The sequence below is a fragment of the Euleptes europaea genome, chromosome 1 (assembly GCF_029931775.1).
Source record: "Euleptes europaea isolate rEulEur1 chromosome 1, rEulEur1.hap1, whole genome shotgun sequence".
Lineage (NCBI taxonomy): Eukaryota > Metazoa > Chordata > Lepidosauria > Squamata > Sphaerodactylidae > Euleptes > Euleptes europaea.
In genome coordinates this window covers 175,688,992-175,716,626 of record NC_079312.1, presented here as the reverse complement: position 1 = coordinate 175,716,626, position 27,635 = coordinate 175,688,992, and the positions used below count along the sequence as shown (strand labels likewise).

General features: G+C 50.2%; 2 protein-coding genes across 3 annotated transcripts; one reads left to right on the top strand and one right to left on the bottom strand.

Annotated features, from left to right (window-relative positions):
- Positions 1-749: 749 nt before the first annotated feature.
- On the top strand, positions 750-13,389 carry CCDC120 (coiled-coil domain containing 120). 2 transcript variants are annotated; one of them, XM_056866145.1, is made up of 9 exons: positions 750-857; positions 2,373-2,506; positions 4,219-4,332; positions 6,089-6,311; positions 8,142-8,198; positions 9,340-9,583; positions 10,366-10,470; positions 11,257-11,952; positions 13,299-13,389. In XM_056866145.1, exons 1-9 carry the CDS (start codon positions 809-811, stop codon positions 13,387-13,389), a joined length of 1,713 nt encoding a protein of 570 aa, XP_056722123.1. In that variant the 5' UTR covers positions 750-808. The 2 variants fall into 2 exon arrangements, 1 of the variants encoding a protein (XP_056722123.1); XR_008933884.1 differs by lacking the exons at positions 750-857; positions 2,373-2,506; positions 4,219-4,332; ... (1 more) ...; positions 11,257-11,952; positions 13,299-13,389 and having other exon boundaries at positions 6,242-6,311; positions 9,385-9,518.
- Positions 13,390-23,042: 9,653 nt separating this feature from the next.
- Positions 23,043-27,635, bottom strand: PRAF2 (PRA1 domain family member 2). The gene is made up of 3 exons (XM_056854246.1): positions 27,453-27,635; positions 25,276-25,493; positions 23,043-23,202 (listed from the first exon to the last, which is right to left on the bottom strand). The coding sequence occupies exons 1-3, from the start codon at positions 27,629-27,631 to the stop codon at positions 23,063-23,065; spliced, it is 537 nt and encodes a 178-aa protein (XP_056710224.1). The 5' UTR covers positions 27,632-27,635; the 3' UTR covers positions 23,043-23,062.

Genomic DNA, 27,635 nt, shown 5'->3' with positions numbered 1-27,635 from the left:
TGAAGCTGCCTTCTACTGAATCAGACCCTCGGTCCATCAGAGTCAGTATTGCCTGCTCAGACCGGCAGCTGCTCTCCAGGGTCTCAGGCAGAGGTCTTTCCCATCACCTACCCGCCTGGTTCCTTTAACTGGAGACGCCGGGGATTGAACCTGGGACCTTCTGCATGTCGAGCAGATGCTCTACCACTGAGCCGCAGCCCCTCTCCATGGCTCTCCAGGGTCTCTGGTAGAGGTCTTTCCCATCACCTACCTGCCTAGTCCCTTTAACTGGAGATGCCGGGGATTGAACCTGGGACCTTCTGCATGCCGAACAGATTCTCTACCACTGAGCCGCAGCCCCTCTCCATGGCTCTCCAGGGTCTCTGGCAGAGGTCTTTCCCATCACCTACCTGCCTAGTCCCTTTAACTGGAGATGCCGGGGATTGAACCTGGGACCTTCTGCATGCCGAACAGATGCTCTACCACTGAGCCGCAGCCCCTCTCCATGGCTCTCCAGGGTCTCTGGCAGAGGTCTTTCCCATCACCTACCTGCCTAGTCCCTTTAACTGGAGATGCCGGGGATTGAACCTGGGACCTTCTGCATGCCGAACAGATGCTCTACCGCTGAGCCACGGCCCCTCCCCTTTCCCCTTGTCTCCTGCTGAGCTCCTGTCTCCCTCGGCTCCCAAACAGCGTTCCCTTGCCCTTACTGATGGCTTCTCTTGCCTCCCTCTTGCAGAGACCCACCGAGACGCCCTCCGTCTGACGGCCTGATGGGTCCCGGAGCAAAGTGATTCCCCCCTCGGAAGCCACGCCGCCTCTCCCAGCGATGGAGGTGAAGGGGCAGCTGATCAACTCCTCCAGCTACAGCTCATCCGGTAACTTCCTTCCTCCCTCTCGTGATTCTCACCTGTGTCCAGGAGCTACCTGGCCACTCCCCTTCCTCCTATGTAGGCTTGCCAGCTCCAAGCTGGGGAATTACTGGCGATTTAGGGGTGAAGTCTGGGGAGGGCAGGGTTTGCGGAGGGACATTGGAAGGGGGCATTGTGATACTGGCCTCCCTCCGAAGCAGCCGTTTTCTCCCAGGGAACTGATCTATGTCATCTGGAGATCTGTTGTAATCCGGGGAGAAACCCAGGAGGTCAGCAACCCTCTCCCTTGAGGATGACCTGGGGCCTGGAGACCAAGCCCTATGAGGAAAGGCGGAGGGAGTTGGGGATGTTCAGTCTGGAGAAGAGGAGGTTGGGGGGGGGGACAGGATGGCTCTCTTGAAGTCTTTGAAGGGCTGCTGCTTAGAGGAGGGCAGGGAGCTGTTCCTGTTGGCAGCAGAGGACGGGACTCGCAAGAATGGGTTTAAATTGCGGGAGGAAAGGTACCAGCTGGATATTAGGAAAACTTTCTTTACAGTAAGAGTTGTTCGATAGTGGAATCGGCTACCTAGGGAGGTGGTGTGCCCCCCTCACTGGCAGTCTTTAAGCAGGGGCTGGACAAGCACTTGTCAGGGATGCTCTAGGCCCGTGTTGGCGAACCTATGGCACGCGTGCCGGACTTGGCACGTCGAGCCCTCTCTGTGAGCGCGCGTGGGTAAGTTGAGCAGCCGTCGCGTCTGCCTTCCCTGGACTCCCCGCTGCCCAGCTGGGCGGCGGGGGCTTTGAACTGCTCCGCGCAGCGCAGAGCAGTTCAAAGCCCCCCCTTCCCTGGACTCCCCGCCGCCCAGCTTAGGGGCTTTGAACAAACATTAATTGTTCAAAAGCATGCCAAATGCAAACTTTTACCTTTCAATAAAAGGTTGTTTGTATCATTGAAAGCTCTGTAATTGTGTTTTTCTTTTAAGGCAAAAGATGTTAATGTATGTGTTGTTTTTTTCTAAACTAACACCTCAGTATATTGTCAAAGGCTTTCACGGTCAGAGTTCATTGGTTCTTGTAGGTTATCTGGGCTGTGTAACCGTGGTCTTGGAATTTTCTTTCCTGACATTTCGCCAGCAGCTGTGGCAGGCATCTTCAGAGTAGTAACACATTACTACTCTGTTACTACTCTGAAGGTGTTACTACTCTGAAGATGCCTGCCACAGCTGCTGGCGAAACGTCAGGAAAGAAAATTCCAAGACCACGGTTACACAGCCCGGATAACCTACAAGAACCAATAACACCTCAGTATTCAGGTTAAATTGCCGTGTTGGCACTTTGCAATAAATAAGTGGGTTTTGGGTTGCAGTTTGGGCACTCGGTCTCTGAAAGGTTTGCCATCACTGCTCTAGGCTGATCCTGCATTGAGCAGGGGGTTGGACTAGATGGCCTCTATGGCCCCTTCCAACTCTATGATTCTAGGTTTGGACCCACGGCGCTCCGCGCGTCTCGAGCCTCCGTGCTTGCTTTTTTCCTTCCCTACAGAGGCTTTGCAGCGGGAGCTCTGCCCCCGGATCCGGCTGGAGCGGGTTCAAGAGCTGCTGGAGAAGCAGCGGGCTCTGCAGCAGGTGCTGAGCCTGCGCCTGAAGGAGTTGCGGCGGATCTGCATGCAGGAAGCGGTGAGGCCCAGCAGCGGCGCGAAGGGGCTAGGAGCGGGTGGCGGCTGAGGGAGGGAGGGTGCCAGTCCTGCTCAAGGAGCTGCGGCCCGGCCCGGAGAGCTGCAGGCAAGCTGAGCCAAAAATAATACTTGGCTGAGGCAGCCCTGTGTTCGAAACACAATCTTCCTGTCAGGTCAGTGTTACTGTCCTCATTTTGCAAGTGATGTGGGTGGACAGGGATGAGTCTTAGGGAAGGTGGCGTAATGTCATCTACACACTTCTTGGCTGAGGGAATCTTCGAACCCAGGACTTCCTGGATGAGCAACACAGCTCTTAGCTGCTGTTCTTTCGATTCCTTCTCGTAGTTAGGCAAGTTTCTTGCATTCATTCACAATCTTTGTTTCCACCTTTCTTCCAAGGAGAGCGGGGTGATGAAATCCTGCTTTCCCCTTCACAACAATCCTGTGAGGTTGGTCAGGCTGAAACAAAACGATTGGCCCCATGTCCATGAATTTCATAGCCTGAATGGGGATTTGAACCCAAGTCTCCACAGTTTGGGTGCAGCACCTTAACACGTGAACACATGAAGCTGTTCTAATTCAGACCCTGGGTCCATCAAAGTCAGTATTGCCTGCTCAGACCAGCAGGGGCTCTCCAGGGTCTCAGGAAGGGGTCTCTCACATCACCTACTTGCCTAGTCCCTTTAACTGGAGATGCCGGGGATTGAACCTGGGACCTTCATGCCAAGCAGATGCTCTACCACTGAGCCACAGCCCCTCCCCAAACTGTATGAATACACGAGGCTGCCTTATACTGAATCAGACCCTTGGTCCATCAGAGTCAGCATTGTCTACTCAGACCAGCAGCGGCTCTCCAGGGTCTCAGGCAGAGGTCTTTCCCATCACCTACTTGCCTGGCTCTTTAACTGGAGATGCCGGGGATTGAACCTGGGACCTTCCGCATGCCAAGCAGATGCTCTGCCACTGAGCCACAGCCCCTTCTCTACCACAAGACCCCGTGGATTCTTACACACATATTTACAGTGGAGGAAAACATCTGGCAATGAATAGACAGCCTAAACGCGGAAGATTCTGGAAACCAGGTAATTGTTCACCCTTTAGTGAAGAACAAGGAGCAATAGGGACCAATGAAATACCTTGAAAATAACCTTTTCAGAATGTAGGTGCCACAGTGGAGTAGGCCCTGCTCTTGTACCTTGTAATGGATGGCGCATGAATTTCAGGAGGAACATATGAAAGGAGGCCCTCCTTGAAGTATCCAGGGCCCAATACACACTTGGTTTTGATGGTGCTCACCATAAATTGGGCTTGAGATTATACTGTGGAGCCTATTACGCGAAGGGGAGGGGCTGTGGCTCAGTGGCAAAGCATCTGCTTGGCATGCAGATGTCCCAGGTTCAATCCCCGGCATCTCCTGTTAAAGGGACTAGGCAGGTAGATGATGTGAAAGACCTCAGCCTGACACCCTGGAGAGCTGCTGCCGGTCTGAGTAGACAATACTGACTTTAATGGACCAAGGGTCTTTTTCAGTATAAGGCAGCTTCATGTGTTCATAGGCCGCTTTTCCTAACTGGTATCTAGGCTGCAAAACACTGCCGTTTCTGGCGCAGGATTTTTACCCCGAATCGCAGATTAGGCGCACCTGCTTTTAACCCGGATTCCTCGCCCTGCCAAGATTAAGTAACGCTCCTTGCCTCACCCTCCCGTTGCCAGGAACTGACCGGAAAGCTGCCCCCGGAGTACCCGCTGGAGCCAGGGGAAAGACCCCAGCCTGTGCGGAGGAGGCCGGCCCTGGCCTATCGGATCCCCGCTGCCCTCAAGAATGAGGTGAGTGGACCGCACACCCACACAGAGAAGTAGGCCTGGAGAGATGGTTCCGATGAAACGGTGGGAATCACTCCGGACATCAGAGATTAAATCTACTTCCTCACAGAGCGTTAAAGAGAACTGGTATAAGATGTTCCTAAGATGGTACCTATCACCCAAGGAGCTTGAGAAGATCATAGAATCATAGAGTTGGAAGGGACCACCAGGGTCATCAAGTCCAACCCCCTGCACAATGCAGGAAATTCACAGCTACCTCCCCCTCCCCCCACACCCTACTCCATGCCCAGAAGATGGCCAAGATGCCCTCCCTTTCATCATCTGCCTAAGGTCATCAAATCAGCGTTGCTGACAGATGATGGCCATCTAGCCTCTTCTTAAAAATCTCCATGGAAGGAGAGCTCACCACCTCCCGAGGAAGCCTGTTCCACTGAGGAACCGCTCTGACTGTTAGAAAATTCTTCCTAATGTCTAGACCAGTGGTTCCCAACCTTTTCAAGTTTGAGAACCCCTCCTTAACCTTTTGCAGACCCCCATACGATAGTAACTGTCCTGTTAGAATCTGCTGATGGAGAAAATACATAATGAGAAAAAGACCAAATGACACTGCTTTGTGCACATCTGGTTTCGTGGACTCCTTGCAATAATTCTGCACACGCACACCCCAGCAGTCCCCAGATCCCAGGTTGGGAACCACTGGTCTAGACGGAAACTCTTTTGATTTAACGTCAGCCTGTTGGTTCTGGTCCGACCTTCTGGGGCAACAGAAAACAACTCGGCACCATCCTCTATATGACAGCCCTTCAGGTATTTGGACATGCTTATCATATCCCCTCTCAGTCTTCTCCTCTTCAGGCTAAACATACCCAGCTCCTTCAGCCTTTCCTCATAGGACTGGGGTCTCCAGACCCCTCACCATCTTTGTTGCCCTCCTCTGGACACATTCCAGCTTGTCTACATCTTTCTGAAATGGTGGTGCCCAAATCTGAACACAGTTCTCTAGGTGAGGTCTAACCAGATGTATAATATGCCCCGAGCTAAGTTCTGGAAATGTTCAGATGCGGAAGGAACTTTTTATCATCAATGGTAGACTTGTCATAGAAGCCAAAAATATTGGCGAACGATACATTCAGAACTCTGGAAAATGTGCCGGGAGAATTTTGATTTGGATCGTAAGCATATGCTGTTGGGAACGTTTCCCCCCCCCCCATAATTAAACTCCATGTGCAAAGAACTCTTATCAGTATCCAACTTCAGCTGCCAGAATTCTGTATGCTAAACATCTGAAATCCAATATAATTCCAGACGCTACAAAGTGGATTAATAAACTTTTCGATTTTGCTCTGACGGCCAAGTTAACCCAACTGAGCGAATCAGAAGTCAATTGAAGGATTTGAGTTGAAATGGCAACCTTTTTACGATTATTATTCAAATAGTACGTAAATACTTTACAACATAAGAAGGTACCTGTAACGAGAATATGTAGTGAAGCATTAAGAGTACGGTATGTTTAAGTTACCTGAAAGAGTTTTAAGGCGTTCTAGAACAAGAATGGAATTTTTGGCAAAGATTGTTATCTTCCCTTTTTAATATAGTCTTTGTTAAGGCTCAGAAGACAAAATCTGTTCTGTACTGTTTTTCCCCACCTACCCTCCTTCTTTTTTCTGTCTCCTTAAATTGTAAAATTAAATGTTTTTTTTTTTTAAAGTAGGACTGGAGGATTTGCGCGTTGAGGGTAACGGTCCCTCCTTTCTTGTAGGAAGCGCCTTCTCTGGAGGAGCTGGCCCGCGAGCTGGCGCTGCAGCAGCAGGTCGTTGAGGCCGCTCGGCGGCTGGTGGCAGCCCCGGAGTTGACCGCCGAGCAGCGTCGCCGTCGTCGACAGGTCCAGGCGGACGCCGCCCAGCGCCTCCGGGAGCTCGAGGTCCAGGTGGTCGAGTGCCGAGTGCGGCTGAGCAAAGGACCCCTTCAGAGGAGCAACCACGGTGAGCGAGGGCGGTGTGGCATGATCCTTTTCCCCAAGGGGAACCGGCAACCCATTTGCTCTGAACCCCGCTGAGGTTTAGTTTGAGCCAAGTTAAACACGAGGGAAGAAGAAGAGTTGGTTTTTATATGCTGACTTCCTCTACCACTTAAGGGAGAATCAAACTGGCTTACAATCACCCTTCCCCTCCCCACAACAGACACCCTGTGGGGCTGAGAGAGCTCTAACAGAGCTGTAACTTGCCCAAGGTCACCCAGCTCTTCATGTGTAGGTGTGGGGAAACAAATCCAGTCCACCAGATTAGCCTACACCACTCATGCGGAGAAGTGGGGAATCATACCCGGTTCTCCAGATCAGAGTTCACCACTCCAACTCCCTGCCCCAGGATGTGGTGATGGCTGCCAACTTGGAAGGCTTGAAGAGGAGAGTGGACACGTTCATGGAGGAGAGGGCTACCCATGGCTACTAGTCAAAATGCATCCTGGTCATGATGCATGCCTATTCTCTCCAGGATCAGAGGAGCAGGCCTGTTATATTAGGTGCTGTGGAACGCCAGCAGGATGCTGCAGTTGTCTTGCTTGTGGGGCTTCCTAGAGGCACCTGGTCGGCCCCTGGGAACAGACTGCTGGACTTGATGGGCTTTGGTCTGATCCAGCAGGACCTTTCTTATGTTCTTATGAGGGCATTTAAATTGTCTCGAAGGCCCATGACATTTAGTTTGGCCTTTTGTCTGGTTTTACTCATTGGTCCCCCAAGCAGGGAGAGAATAGTCCAGGGGTCCCCAGCATAGTATGGTTAGAAAGTGGGTGGGGCTTTTATCTAGCATTGAAGATGGGCCATTGGAGATTTGATTGGCTGTGCAGATTTTTTAAAAGGTTGCTTTGGCAGCAGTGGTCACCATCGTGCAAGGGATTTTCCCTGTGTGACAGTAGGTTAGATGCGGCATGCTGGGTCAGAATTCCCAAGGGCGCCTAAGGGCTCAAACAGGGTTGGGGGGGACCCCCAGAACTAGGGTCGCCAACCTCCATGTAGTAGCTGGAGATCTCCTGCAATTACAACTGACCTCCAGCCAAGAGCAATCAGTTCCCCTGGAGAAAATGGCAGCTTTGGCCATTGGACTCTATGGCGTTGAAGTCCCTCCCCAAACCCCGCCTTCCTCAGGCTCTGCCCCAAAAACCTCCTGCCGGTGGTGAAGAGGGAGCTGGCAACCCTACCCAGAACAGTCAGAAGAAGAAGAGAAAGAGGAATAATAATAATAATAATTGGTTTTTATATGCCGACTTTCTCTACCACTTAAGGAAGAATCAGATTGGCTCACAATCACCTTCCCTCCCCTTCCCCACAACAGACACCCTGTGAGGTAGGTGGGGCTGAGAGAGCTCTAAGAGAGCTGTGACTAGCCCAAGGTCACCCAGCTGGCTTCATGTGGAGGAGTGGGGAAACCAACCCGCTTCTCCAGATCAGACTCTATCGCTCCAATCCACCGCTCTTAATCACTACACCACGCTGGATGTGGTCTCCTCTGAACATCCATTTTCTTCTTCTCTCCTCCCCCACCCCATCACTTATCGGATTACCTGTACTCTTTACAGCTGCAAATATCTTAATACATAGCCTGGCAAGACCAGCACTGCTCAGGGACTCCCTACTTCCTGGAAGTATCTAGCTTGCTTATAGGAATCCTTTTTTATATGCAGATGGGAATTTGCAGAATTGTCCGCCCTGTCTTCCTGGTATTTTATGTATCTAATCACCCAGTCTTGGCTATTCACCCATGTGTTTTCTTTCTCCCTCTCCCCACACCCTGTGCACGATCCAATTTTTAAAAAAGATGAAGCTTTTCATTCGGAGAGCAGCTCCCTTTCAGAATCGGCCAGTCACGAAAATGGTAAGTGCAGGATCCAGAATACTGTGTTTTGTTTTTTAGAGCAAAGAATGAGGGGGGGAGGACCGTGAGGGGCGTGGGGAGCGACGCGGCAGCCGACTAAATCAGTTTCTTGGTAAATCGATGATTAAAACTTGCCCCGGGGACCTGATTTTGAGAGAGATGGCGAGGCGGAAACACTCTGTCCGTGCTCAGAGGCGATCTCCCCGGCAGCCAGCCACAAATGTCAAGGGGTTTTGTGCTCACGTAGGGTCATCATCAGTGGTGTGATCTGGCAGCCGTGGAAACCCAGCTGTGGGAAACAGGACCTGAAAACAGAATCCTGGTCCAAATGAAATGCAGATCTGGAGCCAGGCTCTCCGGGTTTCTTATGTTTAAGAGAGTGGGTGTAGGAATTTGGCTTTTTCCCAAAGCAAATCAAAGGTAGCAAGGGGGGGAAAACCCTCTATTTCTTTTGGATGTTTCTGAAACCTCCCTTGGACAAAGAGTTTGGTGTTTTCTTGCTTTTTTGCCCTAAAGGGACCAGTCAAGGGACTGGACTCTTTCTTGGTCTGTAAGAGAGTGCCGGTGGGGTGTAGCAGGGGTGTCAAACATACGGCCCAAGGGCCGGATCCGGCCCCTTGAGAGCTCTTATCCGGCATGCAAGCGAGCCGAGGCAGCTGCCACCCCCCACTCTCGTTCTGGGCTGCCGAGGCATGGCTCGGCCCGACCAAGTGACATCTATGTCATATTCGACCCTCGTAACAATTGAGTTTGACAACCCCTGGCTTAGAGAGTCAGACTAGGATCAGGAAGACCCAGGTACAAATCCAATTAGGATTGCCAACCTCCAGGTCCTAGCTGGAGATCTCCTGCTATTACAACTGATCTCCAGCTGATAGAAATCAGTTTACCCGGAGAAGATGGCTGCTTTGGCAATTGGACTCTATGGCAGTGAAGCCCCTCCCCAAACCCTGCCCACCTCAGGCTCCGACCCCCAAAACCTCCCGCCGGTGGCGACAAGGGAGCAGGTAACCCTAGGTACAATCCAGGAACAGTTATACCATACAATGATGCTCTTTGCCTCTGGACTGGTAGGTTTTGAGAAGAGTAGAATGACCAGTTGTTTTGGGTGTGTGCTTGTGTGCATTTTTTGCTAAGGTAGGGGCACGTGGGTGCCTCTTTCTTACGCATTGCGCTCTGTCCTCAGATGACCCTCACGGCTTCCATTCCTCCAAAGCCCCCAACCACCAGGGACCCTTCCCTGACCGACCGTCGCCCCCGAAGGCCCGCGATCATTTACGGGCCATCTCCAGCAGCCCTGACAGACGCCCAGGATGGCGGCTCCTGCCGCCGGATCTCTACACCGAGGCCAAGGACCGCAGGAACTCCGTTGCCAGCCCGACCAGGTGAGCTGGAAATGCCCGCCGATTGCCCACCAATCCATCTGCTGGCTGACAGCAAGGACCGCGTTACACCTACCGCATGACCATGTGATTGCTGCAGGGACTTGCAGCCACACAACATCCGCGCGTTCCCCATGGGAACTCAGTTTAGGAGCGCCGCAAGGGTCCGATCCTGGTTGGGACTGCAGCTCAGGGGTGGGGAAGGGGGGCTCCGGCCGCCTCCTCTCTGGGCCTCTTTCCCAACCAGGACTGGAGTCCTGTGGTGCTTCTGAATGGAATTGAACTCGGAGCGGTGGTATGGCCGCGAGTCCCCGTGGTGATCATGTTGTAAATGTATGGTGCGCTTGGGCCTTAATCCAGCCAAGCGCATTCCGGGTTGGAGCTTTAATGTGCATGGAGAGCCAGCATGGTGTGGTGGTTAAAAGTGGTGGTTAAGAGCGGTGGACTCTGATCTGGAGAACCGATCTTCCCCTCCTCCACATGAGCGGTGGACTCTAATCTGGTGTGCTGGGTTGGTTTCCCCACTCTTCCACATGCAGAGCCTGCAGGGTAACCTTGGGCCAGTCACAGTTCTCACTGAACTCTCTCAGCCCCACCTACCTCACAGGGTGTCTGTTATGGGGTGGGGAAGGGAAGGCGATTGTAAGCCGCTTTGAGGCTCTTTAAAGGCAGAGAAAGCGGGGTATAAAAACCCATTCTTCTTCTTCCTGGGGAGGGGTTTCCCTTAACCACGGGCTTGGACCTGCTCTTCTGATCCTTTTCTCTTTGTCCTGTCGCTCGTGCAGCCCGAACCGCACCCTCCCCAGGAGCGTGTCCAGCTTTGAGGGCCGGAGTGTCCCAGCTACGCCGGTGTTGGCGAGAAATGCTTGCAGCGGGAACCACCAGTTCAGGTAGGAGGGGCGCTGTTGGTGCGTGGCCTGCCAAAGGAAGGTTGGCTGTTCCGCTCCGCAGCTGGAGATAAAAGCTGATCTGGAGGCAGGGGAGGGATCAGAGAGAGAGCAGAGCTGGTTAACAATGGTCGTATTGTTTACTAGTTGAGCGAGTTGGTGCATGCCAATATTTCGGTTCAGCGGAGCTCTGTGTCTGTCTGCACAAGGAAAGAGAGAGGCCTTTGCAAATCAGATTTACATGGGACAGTTAAAAACTGAAATCTGTCTGGAGATGGGTAGAAAGAGGTAATGATTAGAACGACCCTATAAGGGAACGGTTATAAGGTAATGGTTACAATCCCTGTAAGACATGTGATGCATAGAAACCCTCAGCGGTGGTGTTATAGAGTTTGGAATAGTAAAAGGCTGATGAAGCTGCGGTCTGGCGAAAACGTTGAACCTAATCCGGAGGGTGCGTTTCCTGCTATGTTATCAGTCTGAAAGAATTATTTGGACTATACACAGATGTTTTTGGACATTTACCAAGTACTATCTTAACTGCACAGCGGGAATTTGTATGGACTTTTCTGTTGCTGATTCCCACTGGCTTTCACGTTTTACAACTCTGTTGGCTAGTTGTTGTTACATTTCATACAAGTAATGTTATATATTGTGCTGTGTATTCTTAATTAAAAGATTGCATATAATTGAGCCTTCGTGCTGTTTTCTTATATTTGATAACAGCTCTTTTGTGGCACATAGTCCGGGAATTGATTGCCTTTAACTTCTCCCCCTCTCTCTCCTCAGGTCCGAGGCCCCAGCGCTCCACCCTCGGCAGTGGTCCGGAAGCCACGATTCCCAGCTCGGCCCTCCGAGCCGCGACACCAGTGCTGACCGGGCCTCCGTTTTCGCCGCCCGGACCCGCCGCAGCAACAGCTCCGAGGCCTTGATCGAGCGGGCCCCCTCGGAGGACCCTCTCCTGCCCCTGGCCCCCCCTTTCAAGAGCACAGAGGCCCTGACCCCTTCCGTTTCGGGCAGGAACCCCCGCCCGCCCTACAATGACCTCCTCCTGGACTACTACCTGGAACGCAGGTGCTGGGGGGGTGGGGAGCACCTCTCCCGCCGGGATGGGCCCCCCCAGCCAGAGTGGGTGGCCTTTCCAGAGAGCCCCTCGCAGCGGCGAGCCCGCCCGGCGGCCCGCACCAAGTCCTGCGGCCCGCTGCTGCCCCCCCAATCCCGGGAGGTCGGCTACGGACCCCCGTTGCCCCCTCACCGGAACTTCCACAAAGCCCTGGCCCTGGAGGGACTCCGGGACTGGTACCTGCGCAACGCCGGGGTCAGCCAGCGGTTAGCGCCGGAGAGACGAGGGCCGGCTCCATCTGTCCACCAGCAGCTGCGTGGTTACTGTGAACCGGTGCCCCCCAACCCGGAGATGGGCTACTATGGGGGGCCGGGAGGGCTGCCCCATTCGCTGAGCTACGCTGGGCAGCCACTCTACGGCAGGTATGGAGCCCGCTTCCATCCCCTGCCCCGATGACCCCATCTTCCCCCACGTCTGCTTGCCACGATCACTGTTACCCTTTTCAACTCATCTTTTTCCCTAACCATTTGCTTTTTCGGGGGTGTTTCTACCTTGGCCAGTGCGGTGTAGTGGTTAAGAGCGGTGGTTTGGAGCGGTGGAGTCTGACCTGGAGAACCGGGTTTGATTTCCCACTCCTCCACATGAGCGGCGGAGGCTAATCTGGTGGACCGGATTGGTTTCCCCACTCCTACACATGAAGCCAGCTGGGTGACCTTGGGCTAGTCACACTCTCTCAGCCCCACCTACCTCACTGGTTGTCTGTTGTGGAGGGGAAGGGAAGGTGATTGTAAGCCAGTTTGATTCTTCCTTAAGTGTTAGAGAAAGTCAGCATATAAAAAACAACTCTTCTTTTTGCTAACCTTTTGCTTTTTTGGGGGTGTTTCTACCTTGGCGTTTCTCTCGCTGCTAGGTCAAAACATCTCATGTTCTCATTTTTCAGGGCTTCTCCTTTCTTCCTTAAAAAGGCATTGTTGGGGTGGGGGTATCCCATATAGCCAATCTTCTTCAGCCAGTTTAAGGTCTGAAGAATTATTGTGGTAATCTGAGGGGAGGGTGAGGCGTGGGACTATTTCGGGAAGGAAAGTATCCAGGAAAGGGACAAATTCTTCATCTAACGCAGGGGTTTCCAACCTGGCACCCATGGGCACTATGGCAAAACTTTCCCTGGCACCTGTCAAAAGGGAGCCAGCATAGGGGTTAAGAGCAGTGGACTCTAATCTGGAGAACCAGGTTTGATTCCCCACTCCTCCACATGAGCGGCGGTCTCTAATCTGGTGAACCGGGTTGGTTTCCCCACTCCTGCACATGAAGCCTGCTGGGAGACCTTGGGCTAGTCACAGTTCTCTCTGAACTCTCTCAGCCCCACCAACCTCACAAGATGACTGTTGTGGGGGAAGGAAGCTGCTTTGAGACTCCTTAAAAGGTAGAGAAAAGCAGGGTGTAAAAACCAACTCTTCTTCTTCTTTTTAGAAAGTGGGTAGGGACAGACAGGGCTTTTGCCCAGCAGGATTTCTGCTTGGAAACCAAAGTGTTGAAGATTCACTATTTAGAGTGATGAATAACCTCACTCCCTGACATTTTGGGGCTGGTGCCACCTCCCGCAGCAGCCATCTTGTGTCAGAATCCCAAAGGTGCCCGTAGGGTCCGAAAAGTCGAGAATCCCCGGTCTAACTCTTGCTGGTTTTCCTGCCTGACCCTGTCTAATCCTTTCTTTCCTTCTTTCTCTCTCTTTTCCTCCTTTGTTTACTCCGGGCATGCCCTTCCCCAGACCTTTTGGGGAACTGCTTTATGCAGACGACTCGGCCAGCCCCTACACCTTGGACTCCACAGAACACCCGGCCCCGGGGACTTTGGTCTGACGCCTACGTTTTTTTCCCCCAAGGGGAACCTGCAGTTCCGTTTCCATTTATGTCGCCGGTGCCTCTTTTTTGCTTTCCTCTCCCGTGCTTTACGCCTCGTGTCGTGCGGGGATCCCTGCTGGCAGGGCTTCTGTGCATCTGTGTGTGTGCGAGAGAGCGTGGGCCGTCGCATGTTATGCTAGAGACACGGTGGGGAGGGGGGGCAGGAACGTCTCCCGCCCGGTTCCTACGCATTGCTATCCGTTTCCCCCCCCAAAAAAAATATTGGGGTAAGTGTCTGCTGTAGCATCTCCCCCCGCAAGGGTCTGAATGCTATTTTAATGCTCTCTTGTGGTCACAAGGAAGGCCTGGGGTTGGAATTTATAGCCAGGGGAGGGGGATGCGCGTGTGCGTTTTGTGTATGCACGTGCTTCGTTTCTTGTTTTCCTTGTGAAATGTCAAATAGCACATAGGATCAAACCTGCCGATGAACATCAGTCTTGTAAAACGACAATCCCCCCGTATCACGTTTTGCCCAAAATGTGGTGTTGTCTCTGCCCCAAGGTTCTATCAGTGTTGGGTAGGTAAAAGACCAAATTCTGGAAACAGTGATACTGAGAACGTCTCCACCCCTTGTTATGACCTCACCGGGGTTGCCAATCTCCAGGCGGGTACCCAACCTCTGATATAAAATTGTATCAAACACAGTAGTCTATGTATTGGTATAAACGTGCATTTATTTAAAATGTAAATTTAAAATTATTATTTTGAAATATTTGATTTATTGTTTGCAATTTTGTTAGAAAGAACGTTCGGAGGAAGTTAAAAAGGTAAAGGTCCCCTGTGCAAGCACCGGGCCATTCCTGACCCCATGGGGTGACGTCACATCCCAATGTTTACTAGGCAGACTTTGTTTGCGGGGTGGTTTGCCAGTGACTTCCCCAGTCATCTTCCCTTTACACCCAGCAAGCTGGGTACTCATTTTACCGACCTTGGAAGGACGGAAGGCTGAGTCAACCTTGAGCCGGCTACCTGAAACTGACTTCCGTCGGGATCGAACTCAGGTCTTGAGCAGAGCTTGGACTGCAGCTTACCACTCTGCGCCACGGGGCTCCTACTGCTAACTTTGGAGGAAGTTAGCCTCTGTGCAACGAGCACCACATAAGAGCTTGTTAACACACATGACCACACATGAAGCTGCCTTCTACTGAATCAGACCCTCGGTCCATCAAAGTCAGTATTATCCACTCAGACCTGCAGCGGCTCTCCAGGATCTCAGGTGGAGGTCTTTCGCATCACCTACTTGCCTAGTCCCTTTACCTGGAGATGCCGGGGATCCAACCTGGGACCTTCTGCATGCCAAGCAGATGCTCTACCACTGAGCCACAGCCCCTCATGAAACAAACCGGCCACACAAAGGAGATAAACTTGCTATTTGTGGTATATGAAGAAGCGTCACATAAAAGAGTTTCAAGCAATCGAGTTTCCTTTAACTGTGCATTAGAAGGTGCTTATTTGTAAGAATTGTATTACAAATGTAAAATAGATATCGATTTGCAACCATAGTGTTGAATACAAATTTATGTTTATACCGATACATGTAGAAATACACTACTGTGAGTGTTTGATACAGTTTTGTATCAGAGGTTGGGTACCAGTTGATATATTGTTAGTACTACACCTTTACTACCTGACTCCCCCCGTAATTCTTATTTAACCTCCAGGTGGGGCCTGGAGATCTCCCGGAATTACAGCTGATCTCCTGGCGAAAGAGTTCAGTTTAGGGTTGCCAACCTCCAGGTAGTAGCTGGAGATCGCCTGCTTTTATAACTGATCTCCAGCCGATAGAGATCGGTTCCCCTGGAGAAAATGGCTGCTTTGGCCATTGGACTCTATGGCATTGAAGTCCCTCCCCTCCCAAACCCCGCCCTCCTCAAGCTCCGCCCCAAAAACCTCCCGCCGGTGGTGAAGAGGGACCTGGCAACCCTAATCCAGTTCCTGGAGGAGATGGCAGCTTTGGAGGGTGGACCGTATGGTATTATACCCTGCTTAGCTCCCTCCCCAGGCCCCACTCTCCCCAAATATCCAGGAATTTCCCAACCTGCAGTTGGCAACCCTAGTCCCCACCTTTCCCTGTTGGCCGAATCTTGAGTGCAGAGTTCTTGGCTGTGGTTCAGTTAAATTATGGTCCGGCAGTGGCGGGGCGAGCCGTGCCCGCTGAAATGCCCATTTATGTCGGGCAGCTCCCCTCCTTCCGACTCTCCCGGGGAACTGCTGGCGGTCATCAGGGCAAAGGTGCAGAAGGCGGATTTGCACACAAGGGGGGCGCATACCCTTAAAGCAGCTGCGCGCACAAGATCCGGGGGGCCTGCGCACGAGCGGGGTCAGAGTACTGCAGGTGTTTACACACGGCAACATGCCTGCGTGCCCTTTGAGCTTCTGAAAGCACAGTTCTTAACCCTTCACCCCTTCCCAGACTGGGTTTTCCCCTAACCCTCCCGCCTCTCTCCTCTCCCCTCCACCTCATAATTTTACAAGAGCTTTTCCTTAAAAAGCAACGTGAAGTTATAAAATCTGACACACACACCCCTCAACAATTGCACAAGAAAGAATAGTCAAGCTGGGCCCGTTCACACATGCCGCATAATGCGCTTCCATTCCACTTTCGATGCGCTTTAACGATAGTTTGCAAATGTGTGTACGTGTGGGTTAACGCACCAAGTGTCCAGAACGTTTTCCGGGCTGTATAAAAGCCGTATTTTCAGGACTCATCGCACCTTCCCCCCCCCCCCCGGTTTGGTTGTGGAGCCATTTCCAACGCGCAAAAAGGGCGTACTTTCCGGAAACCCTTTTCCCGCGAATTATTTTTTCTCTCTGACTCCATGACATCTTCGTAGGTGCAAAGGGTTCAGAGCTTTGCTGCGAATCCCAACCCTCAGTTTTCCCATGTTACCCCTCGCTGACTCCACACACACACCCCTTTCCAGTTCGTGTTTCCCGGCCATTTCACCTCCTTCCACTTCCAATTTTTTTTTTTAACCCGGTTATTAGCGTTGGGAGGAAGGGACATTGGGACAAAAGAATATAGGGCCTCTGGGACAAACAGTCAATTTCTTTTTCTTCGCATCCCGCAAGAAGATGAAAAAAAAAAAGGTAAGGTACGATGATAATTCAAATTAAGAAGCACAGGGTAGCCAGCCAATCACTTTGGCCCAATGGCTCTTTGGCCCGATGGCTCTTTGGCCCTACATCACCACGTTCCAATGTTAACACTCATGCGGGGGAATAAAAAAAGGGGGGCGCGGGAAAGCACCACGATGTTTCAATGACGCGGCGCTTTCCCACTCCTCCCCCTTCGGAAAACACGTTATACAAGACCCGGTGCGTAGGGACAATGTTACGTCTTGGACCCAATGTTGAAAGCGTCAACGGGGGAAGCGCGGGGAGGAATTTCCTAAACGGATTAGTTTACAGGTGGTGAGGACGCACCATTTGCCTTCGTGCGATAACACCCGGGTTTTTGCCGTTTCACATAGTAAAAACCCAGCTGCGAAGTGCGTCAAAAGTGGATTGAAAGTGCATTATTCGGCATGTCTGAAAGGGCCCAGTTTAAACTCTGCATTGAACACATGAAGCTGCCTTATACTGAATCAGATCCTTGATCCATCCAAGTCAGTATTGTCTACTCAGACCAGCAGCGGCTCTCCAGGGTCTCAGATAGAGGTCTTTCACATCAACCACTTACCTAGTCCCTTTAACTGTAGATGCCGAGGATTGAACCTGGGACCTTCTGCATGCCAAGCAGATGCTCTACCACTGAGCCACGGCCCCTCCCCATTTTGTCCCTTGAAAACCAGACTGAGGTGGGAGGAAGAGGAGAGGAGAAACACTCCTGCCCCCCCCCCAACATTCATATGCAAAGAAACAAGATCCTTACCAGAGGCTTGTGTGTCTTTTTAGTATACATTTATGTACAGATTGTATATGGGGGTCTGAATGTAAAACTGAGCACTGTGCATATGGGGAAAGGGTTTCTATAATAAAGATTGTTAAAGTGGACGAGACTGTGATGTTTGTACTGTATCGGCCTTCAACAGGGACTGTTAAAGTATGGGCTTGGGTTCCTCCATTCTCCTTGTCTCTGGGTACACTTCCAGCGTGGTGTAGCGGTTAAGAGTGGTGGTTTGGAGCGGCGGACTCCGATCTGGAGAACCGGGTTTGATTCCCCACTCCGCATGAGCGGCGGAGGCTAATCTGGTGAACTGAACCTGGTGAGCTGGATTTGTTTCCCCGCTCCTACACACGAAGCCAGTTGGGTGACCTTGGGCTAGTCACAGCTCTCTCAGCCCCACCTGCCTCTCAGTGTGTCTGTTGTGGGGAGGGGAAGGGAAGGCGATTGTCAGCCGGTATGATTCTTCCTTAAGTGGTAGAAAAAGTCAGCATATATATATTTAAAAAAAACAAAACCTAAAAAGGTTTGCTGCTGGAGATCCCCATTCAGACCAAGCTGGATTTCCATGACCCACCCTCAGCGGGGGTCCCTAATGGGGTGCCCATGGGTGCAAGGGTGCCCACCAACTCCTTTCCTGGCACCCACCAAGTGTTTTTACAAAGTGGGCAGGGCTGGTTGGAGCTCTGGCACAGCGAGCCTGCTGACTAGCCACTGGAGAGAAAATTGGCTTCTTAGATAATGCTGCTGCAGCCGACTTGCTTGGGGGCTTCCTAGAGGCACCCGGTTGGCCCCCGTGTGATCAGCCTGCTGGACTTGATGGGCCTTGGTCTGATCCAGCAGGGCTTTCCTTGTATTCTTATGGAGGATGGGGCTATCTATGGCTACCAGTCAAAATGAATACTAGTCATGACGCATACCTATTCTCTCCAGGATCAGAGGAGCATGCCCATTATATTAGGTGCTATGAAACACAGGCAGTCGTCTTGCTCGTGGGCTTCCTAGAGGCTCCTGGTTGGCCACTGTGTGAACAGACTGCTGGACTTGATGGGCCTGGGCCTGATCCAGCATGGCTTTTCTTACGTTCTTACGAGCGCACTCTGTAGCTGCTCAGGAGCGCTGTTGGCTCTGATCTCTTCACATATTACCAGCGTGAGTCCTGCTGCTGAGAACAGACGCTGCAGCGGATGCCTGCTTGGGTTTCGAAGCAGCGTGTTAGAGAGACCATTTGTGACCTCGCCGGCGGCGCGAAGAAGCTGAAGCCAAACAGCTGAGAAATGTAACACACCGAGGGGTATATCCAAAACGCCCTGATAACAGCGCCAGACTTTATTTGCAAGAATGAGCGTTAATGTAAAAATTGTAGACAAAATGAGCTGTAGTGTGAATCGAAGGTGTTTTTGCTTTTCTTTCTTTTTGTTAAAGCAGCAGGGATAACTGGTGCTTCCTCTACTGTCTTATAACTGCGCCTGAAGGATCTCGCACGTTAGGTTTTTGCCCCAAACCAAAGACCTGTGTGCATTCAAGGCAAGGGTCTCTCTTTTCATATTAGCTTTGCTTTCTGGTAAGTGAATTAATGACACTATAGACCAGTGGTTCCCAAACCTTTCGGGCCACTGCCCACTCGGTTCCACAAACTCAACCTCACTTCCACAAACTGGAAATTTCACCTCTGTTATTTACTTTCCCTAGATTTAACAGCCACCGGCTACCCATCAATCACTTCACACTTTAAAAGGGGGAACTGCAATTTAATTTTTCCTTGACGCTATAAAGAGAAAAGTTGCCACATCTCTCACGCAATTGACCGATCTATTTGACAGCAGATAACGCAGTATCCCCTTCTCGGAAATCGTCTTTAGCGGTTTTATCCAGGGAGCGATATCTTTATTTTGTGCAATATTATTTTGTGGACAAGCTAAAACAATATGGGCTAGGGAGTACTATTTGATCCGGACAAAATGGGCATTTTCGTTCTTCTGCAGTGATTTTATTGCATCGCCCTTGTGTCTTGGCTGAATCTAGGGCATTACATCTTGCCAATAAAAACCCTCGTCTCATCTCTGTTATGAATTTACTCAGGGGGGGTTTAGGTAATCCACACCACACACACCCAATCCGTAATATGAGAAACCACAATTGTCTCAGGCAAAGAGACAGGGCCTTCCTTTCCTCCTCCAAGGTGATTGGGGTAAATGGGTTCAGAGGAGGCCTTGTCCCCCTCCCCAAAAGAAGGGAAGGGCCCGCCTTATTGATCTCTTTCTGCAGTTTCTCTCCTGCAAACTAAAGGCAGAGTCCAGGTCAAATTAAGAATAATACAACTAGCAGCATGACATGCTGAACAAAACATGGATTGGGACCAAAAAAAATAAAATATCAGCTAAAACACTGAAAAATATTGAAAAGGTAAAACCAGGCAAGGAGAAATTTAAAAACGCCCAGTGCTGGAAACAACTGATACTAGGCGCCCTGCAGAATATCCGCAGGGAGATAGTTTCAGAGGCAATTGGCCATTGGACTCTATGGCATTGAAGTCCCTCCCCAAACTCCGCCCTCCTCAGGCTCCACCCCCTCAAATCTCCAGGTCATTCCCAACTCAGAGCTGGCAACCCTATCCATCAATTACTTGCCGTAATGATGCAAGGGAACCTCCATATTGAGAGGCAGCAAACCTTCTAAGCACCAGTGATGGGAGGCAACATTGGGGGAAGGACTTGGCCTCCCTATGCCCGGTGGTTGGACCTCCAGAGGATCGGGATGTGAAACAGGATTTTGTCCTTGATGGCCCTTTGGTTTGATCCAGCGGGGCTCGTGTTCTTATTCTGTAGCTTTTGGACACTGCTGGGAAAGGTGTTCCATACCTGTTTACACCAAGGGAGAGGAAAGGAGGTGTCCGGTGCAATCTTCTGTAGAGTTACTCCATTGGTTTCATAAGCCATAACTAACACTTGATTCCAACCGGCTTAGACTGGAATCCTGGCAAGAAAGTTAAGCCTAAAGGGGCAGTAATTCATGCAACCTGCGTTAAGTACAAACAGGGTTGCCAACCTCCAGGTGGTTATCTATACAAATGACTCACTCTACTGTAATGAGTATTGATCAAATAAACAGTAGTAGGCAAAGGTAAACAAGCAAAGTAGCAAGTGCAAACAATGTATTATCCAAAATTAACAAGATAAACAAGCAACGCTAAGCAACCGAGGTTACAAAGCAAGTAGATAGAAACAATAACTAATAGTAATACATGTGCAAAAGTTCATATAAAGCATATAGTTGCGTTTCTGGTCAGTTTCATATTCTTCAGACAATGGAGGAGTAGGTGGTGGTAACGCGGCTCCGGAAGTATTCCAGCGCTTTCGCTACACAAGGTCTGCACCACGTATGAATTTTCTGCTAGCAGCCCATTTGGGAGCTCTAAATTTGTCCTAGGAATTGTACAATTAAGCCCTTGTGGCTGATGAAGCTACCTTGTGTAGCGAAAGCGCTGGAATACTTCCGGAGCCGCGTTACCACCACCTACTCCTCCATTGTCTGAAGAATATGAAACTGACCAGAAACGCAACTATATGCTTTATATGAACTTTTGCACATGTATTACTATTAGTTATTGTTTCTACCTACTTGCTTTGTAACCTCGGTTGCTTAGCGTTGCTTGTTTATCTTGTTAATTTTGGATAATACATTGTTTGCACTTGCTACTTTGCTTGTTTACCTTTGCCTACTACTGTTTATTTGATCAACCTCCAGGTGGTGGCTGGAGATCTCCCACTATTACAACGGATCTCCGTTCAGTAGAGATCAGTTCCCCCGGAGAAAATGGCCGCTTTGGCCATTGGACTCTATGGCATTGAAGTCCCTCCCCTCCCCAAAACCCTCCCACCTCAGGCTCCGCCCCTGAAACCTCCCGCCGGTGGCAAAGAGGGACCTGGCAGCCCTCAGTACAAAAAGCCCCATTCCCCCTAAAACAAAAAGGATATTCCACAGCAAGTCTTTTGCGTAGCCGTAATACTTTTTGTAGCAAAACAAACAAACAGTACACAGGGTTTTATTACTAATTTCACCCCCTTCCCTTACCAAATAAATACCAGTCCGGTATAGATAGATAAGGACGGGTGTGACATGTTGGCCCCCATCTTTTTTTGGCAATGCTTTTGAACTCTCCAGGAAACATCTTCATTTATTTCCTGGCCCCTTGCCCGTAGCTGTTGTCTTTGACGCCGCTCAGACCTCTGCAGCCTGTTGGTCCCGTTCTTGGAAGTCTTGCGGAAGACCCATCTGGACATGGACTGGCTTGGACAGGCATGCGCTGGGACGAAGAGCGACCTGGACTTTGCCGCTGGAAATGGGTGGGGGTCTTCTGTTTCCCCCCCACCCAAAAACTGTACACAAAATGGGAATTACCTGGGATTGTGTGGGCGGCATGCAGCTTCTGAACTTTGGAGTTTCACCTCCATGCTTAAACATAAAGGGAGTGATACCTACGGGGTCATCAGACCGCTGGTCTTCGTCGTTCATGTGAACACTTAGCTTGGTCATCTTTTAAAAGAACCCTTCCTTCAAATTCCCCTACCTAATTTTCCTCCATTAGGAAATCTTGCTGACAGTACATCCTGTCTATAAAGCACAGAGGCAAGAACCTTTACAGAAGAAGAAGAGTTGGTTTTTATATGCTGACTTTCTCTACCACTTAAGAAAGACTCAAACCGGCTTACAATCCCTTCCCCTCCCCACAACAGACACCCTGTGAAGTAGGTGAGACTGAGAGAGCTCGAAGAGAGCTGTGACTAGCCCAAGGTCACCCAGCTGGCTTCACATGGAGGAGTGGGGAAACCAATCCGGTTCTCCAGATTAGTGTCCGTCGCTCGTGTGGAGGAGTGGGGAATCAAACCCGGTTCTCCAGATTAGAGTCCACTGCTCCAAACCACTGCTCTTAACCATAACACCACGCTGGCTCTCAGAAGACCAGGTATAGTGTTGGAGAACTAGACTATGAACAAAATCTTCTCTAGGCTACAAACACAAGATGGATTTAGGCAAGCCTAAATCCTTTTCCCACCCCCGCACCACCAATGGCAGGGATAATACCACCACTGTCCTCCCTTACAGGGTTGCTGGGAGCATTCCAATATGATCCTGCAAGTGAAGCACCTTGGAACATTCGAAAAGACTACCTAAATGCTAGGAACAATTATTCCTGAGGCCAGCCTTCATTGGAACAAGAACTAGGCTGCCTTTTAAACTAGCCGACTACTCTTTGCTCTAGGATCAAGTCTTAGAATTATAGAATCATAGACTTGGAAGGGACCACCAGGGTCATCTAGTCCAACCCCCTGCCCAATCCATGATTTTTTTTTTAAATCGAGAGTCCCACAGGATAACCTTTTCTAGTCAACTTTTTAAAAACACTGCCTTGCTTTTCAACATTCTTATTTGCTGCTTCTAGTGTACGTAAGACGCTTCCTATCATCAGACAGGGAACAGTCCCAAGAATCGACGCTCACTGTCCGACAGAAATGCCACCCTCTTCTTTTGCTCTTATTACGTCTCACCCTCTGCACTTTTGACTCTGGGAGTCCCCGCTGGCGATTCGCAAGAACCCAGGGGACGGTGCGTCTTTTACGCAAGCTCACAGCCAAGCCGATAGATTGGGTTAAGTGAACAGACAGCGAAGGGATGGGGGGCGTTGACAGTCAACGGCAGGAAGGCGACGTTTCCAGAGGAAGGGAAAAATGGGGGCGACCGCGTTTAGGATCCGGCTTCCTGTTCTTGGCCGAGGGCTTCCAGGAGCAGGCCCATGGGCGTCCGCTTCAAGCCGATGCTTTCAATTTTGTTCTCGATCTTGTTCTTGAGATTGCGGAGACGCAGGGAAGCATGGAGGAGAGCCACTGCAGGGAAGGGGGGGAAGGAGGTTTAGAGATACTCGTAGAAAACAGTCTTAGAATCATAGAGTTGGAAGGTACCATCAGGGTCATCTAGTCCAACTCCCTGCACAATGCAGGAAAATCACAGCTACCTCCCCCACACACACCCCAGTGCCCAGAAGATGGCCAAGATGCCATCCCTCTCATGAACTGCCTAAGTTCATAGAATCAGCATTGCTGACAGATGGCCATCTAGTCTCTGCTTAAAAACCTCCAGGGAAGGAGAGCTTACCACCTCCCAAGGAAGCCTATTCCACTGAGGAACCGCTCTAACTGTTAGAAAATTCTTCCTAATGTCTAGATGGAAACTCTTCTGATTTAATTTTAACCCATTGGTTCTGGTCCAACCTTCTGGGGCAACAGAAAACAACTCGGCACCTCCTCTGTATGACAGCCTTTCAAGGACTTGAAGATGGTTATCATGTCCCCTCTCAGTCTTCTCCACTCCACACTAAACATACCCAGCTCCTTCAACCTTTCCTCATAGGACTTGGTCTCCAGACCCCTCACCATCTTTGTTGCCCTCCTCTGGACACGTCTTCTGTCATCCTGCTACAGTTTCCTTCTACTGGAGGGTGGGGGCAGAAGAACAGATGTTTATGCTACCATCCGTCCATCAAGGTCAGTATTGCCCACTGAGAAACCTTCTACTGTTGCCAAATTTTTCGCGACCCCCACATTCAGTTACATTCAGACCCCCACATTCAGACCCACAGTTTAAGAAGCTTTGCTCTAGACTACAGAGATTAGTTCCCTTGGGGGGAAATGGTTCCATTGGAGGGTGGAAAACTTTTCTTTCTAGGTGGTGGAAAGAAAAACGACACCACTGTGCGTATACCTGAAAGGTTTGGAAATCAGCACAGGAGTGAATGACTATAACAAAGTGCAAATATTTATATAAATTGCTACAACATATAACAGAGTCACAACTATATACTTATTGAACAAACAACTGTGAGTTGTGTTACCCTACGTGGGAACTGGTTAAAATTTATCCAGCTTGAATTTTTAGCAAACATGCAATATGTAAGCTGGAGATATTACATGATGACTGATTTTTGAGGGACTAATGAAGAAATGTAAAGCCAAAGAATTTGAAATGGCTGTATCCCTTCTTCAATTTTCGGCATCATCTCATGGCAATGTCAGTAACACCATTTAAAGCTTGAAGAAGAACCAAAGACTTCCTTGTGAATATAACCTAAGGACTATACCTATACTTTGAATTTTCAAGTCTGGTTTGTTCCAACTTGATTATTGTAATATACATGTATGTATACATACATATCATACATAGTAGGATAGATAATTTAGAATTTGTTCAATAAGTATATAGTTGTGACTATGTTATATGTTGTAGCAATTTATATAAATATTTGCACTTTGTTATATTCATTCGCTCCTGTGCTGATTTCCAACCTCCAGGAGGTGGCTGGAGATCTCCCGCGTTTACAACTGATCTTCAGGCGGCAGAGATCAGTTGGACTCTATGGCATTATACCCTATCAAAGTCCCTCCCCTCCCCCAACCCCCTTCCTCAGGCTCCACCCCCCAAAATCTCCAGGTGTTTCCCAACTCGGAGCTGGCAATCCTAGCTCTACGGCATTATACCCCGCCAAGGTCCTTTAACTCTTGAAACCCCACCCTCCTCAGGATGCATGCCCCAAATCTCCAGGAATTTCCCAACTTGTAATGAGCGGTGAAGCTAAAATGACTAAACTGAGGCTATCGTATTTTGGTCACGTCATGAGATGACAAGAGTCACTGGAAAAGACAGTCATGCTAGGAAAGGTTGAGGGCAGCAGGAAAAGAGGAAGACCCAACAAGAGATGGATTGACTCAATAAAGGAAGCCACAGCCTTCAATTTGCAAGATATGAGCAAGGCTGTCAAAGATAGAACATTTTGGAGGACTATGATTCATAGGGTCGCCATGAGTCGGAAGCGACTTGACGGCACTTAACACAGACACAATGAGCGGTCCGCACCAGCATAGCCCCCTCCCCTCTTTTCCACCTGCTCCCAGTCTGGGACTCACACGCTATGGGCAGAGCAACGAAAACCAGGAAGACAGCAGAACCGTCAAAGAGAGACACCAGGAAGTATGCAGAGCCCAGGACGGCGAGGATGCAGGAGCCGGGATAATTCCGCCGGAAGCGCCGCACAGGGGCCTTGTTCTCCGCAGCCCAGACAAAGCCCAAGAAGATCAGAGTGACCAGCGCACAGCTCAGCAGGGTCAGGAGGAGACGGAAGTATCTGCAGGAGACGGGCAAGAGGGGACCAACCCAGGAATCATTCCTCAGTTTAGACTGGAGGACAACAGATCTTGTTTCTTCAATTCTGTACGAGAGATTTCAAAATCTACCCCCCTCAGCAAGGAACTGCCCTTGTGGGAAGGGCTGTATTGAAACTACTTCACATGTGCCCTTCCGTTGCTCCTGCTATGAAGAAATCCGATCAAAAAATGTTAACACCTGATGCATACCTATTCTCTCCAGGATCAGAGGAGCATGCCTATTACATTAGGTGCTGTGGAACGCAGGCAGGAGGATAATGCTGCTGCAGTCGTCTTGCTTGTGGGCTTCCTAGAGGCACCTGGTAGGCCCCTGTGGGAACAGACTGCTGGACTTGATGGGACTTGGTCTGATCCAGCAGGGCCTTTCTTATGTTCTTATGGCGGATGGGGTTATCCATGGCTACTCGTCCAAATGGATACTGGTCATGATGCTTACCTATTCTCTCTGGGATCAGAGTAGCATGCTTATTATATGAGGTGCTGTGGAACACAGGCAGGACAATGCTGTTGCAGTTGCCTTGTTTGTGGGCTTCCTGGAGGCACCCTGGTTGGCCACTGTGGGAACAGACTGATGGACTGGATGGGCCTTGGTCTGATCCAGCAGGGCTGTTCTTATTGAGGGTGGGGCTATCCATGGTTACTAGTCCAAATGGATACTAGTCATGATGCATGCCTATTCTCTCCAGTAACTGAGGAGCGTGCCTATTCTATTATATGTGCCTATTATATAAGGTGCTGTGGAACAGAGGCAGGACAATGCTGCTGCAGCCGTCTTGCTTGTGGGCTTCCTAGAGGCCCCTGGTTGGCCACCATGTGAACAGACTGCTGGACCAGATGGGCCTGGGTCTGATCCAGCAGGGCCTTCCTTATGTTCTTATGGAGGAGAGGGCTATCCATGGCTACTAGTCCAAATGGATACTGGTCATGATGCATACCCATCCACTCGGGGATCAGAGGAGCATGCCTATTATATGAGGTGCAGTGGAACGCAGGCAGGATAATGTTGCTGCAGTCGTCTTACTTGTGGGCTTCCTGGAGGCACCTAGTTGCCCACTGTGTGAACAGACTGGTGGACTTGATGGGCCTTGGTCTGATCCAGCAGGGCCTTCCTTATGTGTTCGTTCGTTCGTTCTCTCTCTCTCTCTCTCTCTCTCTCTCTCTCTCTCTCTCTCTATATATATATATATATATATATATAATTTTTTTATTTTTACAACAAACATAAAACAAAACAAACAAATACAATAATAAAAAATACAAAAGAATATCAGTTATATAATCTACTTAATACGTTCAAAATTAAAAAATTCAAAATATCCTTTTGACCAACCCAAAAAGTGACCCATCACCGGACCTCCGGAGAAGTGCCTGAACAGTTTAAAAATTACACTATTGATCACAGAATACACAAAAAATTAACCTTTATTTCTATATCTCATTAGCTAAAATAGTACGTTGCCAATTTTCTAGTGGATGGGATGAAAGTTCAAAAAGCCCCAAGTTTGTAATTTCTATTTTTGGAATTTACTGGCCTATGTTTTTATCTTAACGACTGCACATTTTATGCCCCTTCTGCAACAACTGTCATATTACTTAGGCCATTAAAGGTTTTCATTCATCCATTCAACTAAAAAAGTAAAATCCATTTTTTGCCGGTTCATCCCAATGCGTGACGGCCCTTCACCCATGTTTCTTTAAATTCTTCCATATCTTTCCCAGGTAGGAACTCCGTTACTTTGGCCATCCTCATATACCTCCATCGCTCCCTTATGCTCTTAACACAGACCCCCACAAGACCTGCCGTTCCCCCCCTCCCCCTTCCTCCTGGATCCCCCCGCGTGCTGGCCTGGCCCTCTCTCGCGGCTCCTGCTGCGTGCCTTCCCCCCGCTTGCCGCCTCCCAGCCCTGCAGCCGGCTCACCCGCCCAGCAGCAGCCCGGCGCCCAGCAGCAGCAGGTAGTTGCTCTGGTAGTAGAGCAGGTTGTTGACCACCCGGTTGTGCCAGCGCTGCAGGTCCCGCACGTCCGGGGCGGCCAGGCGGGAGGAGCCCAGCAAGAAGTCGTCCAGCGGCCGCACCGGAGGCAGCCGCACCTCCGACATCTTC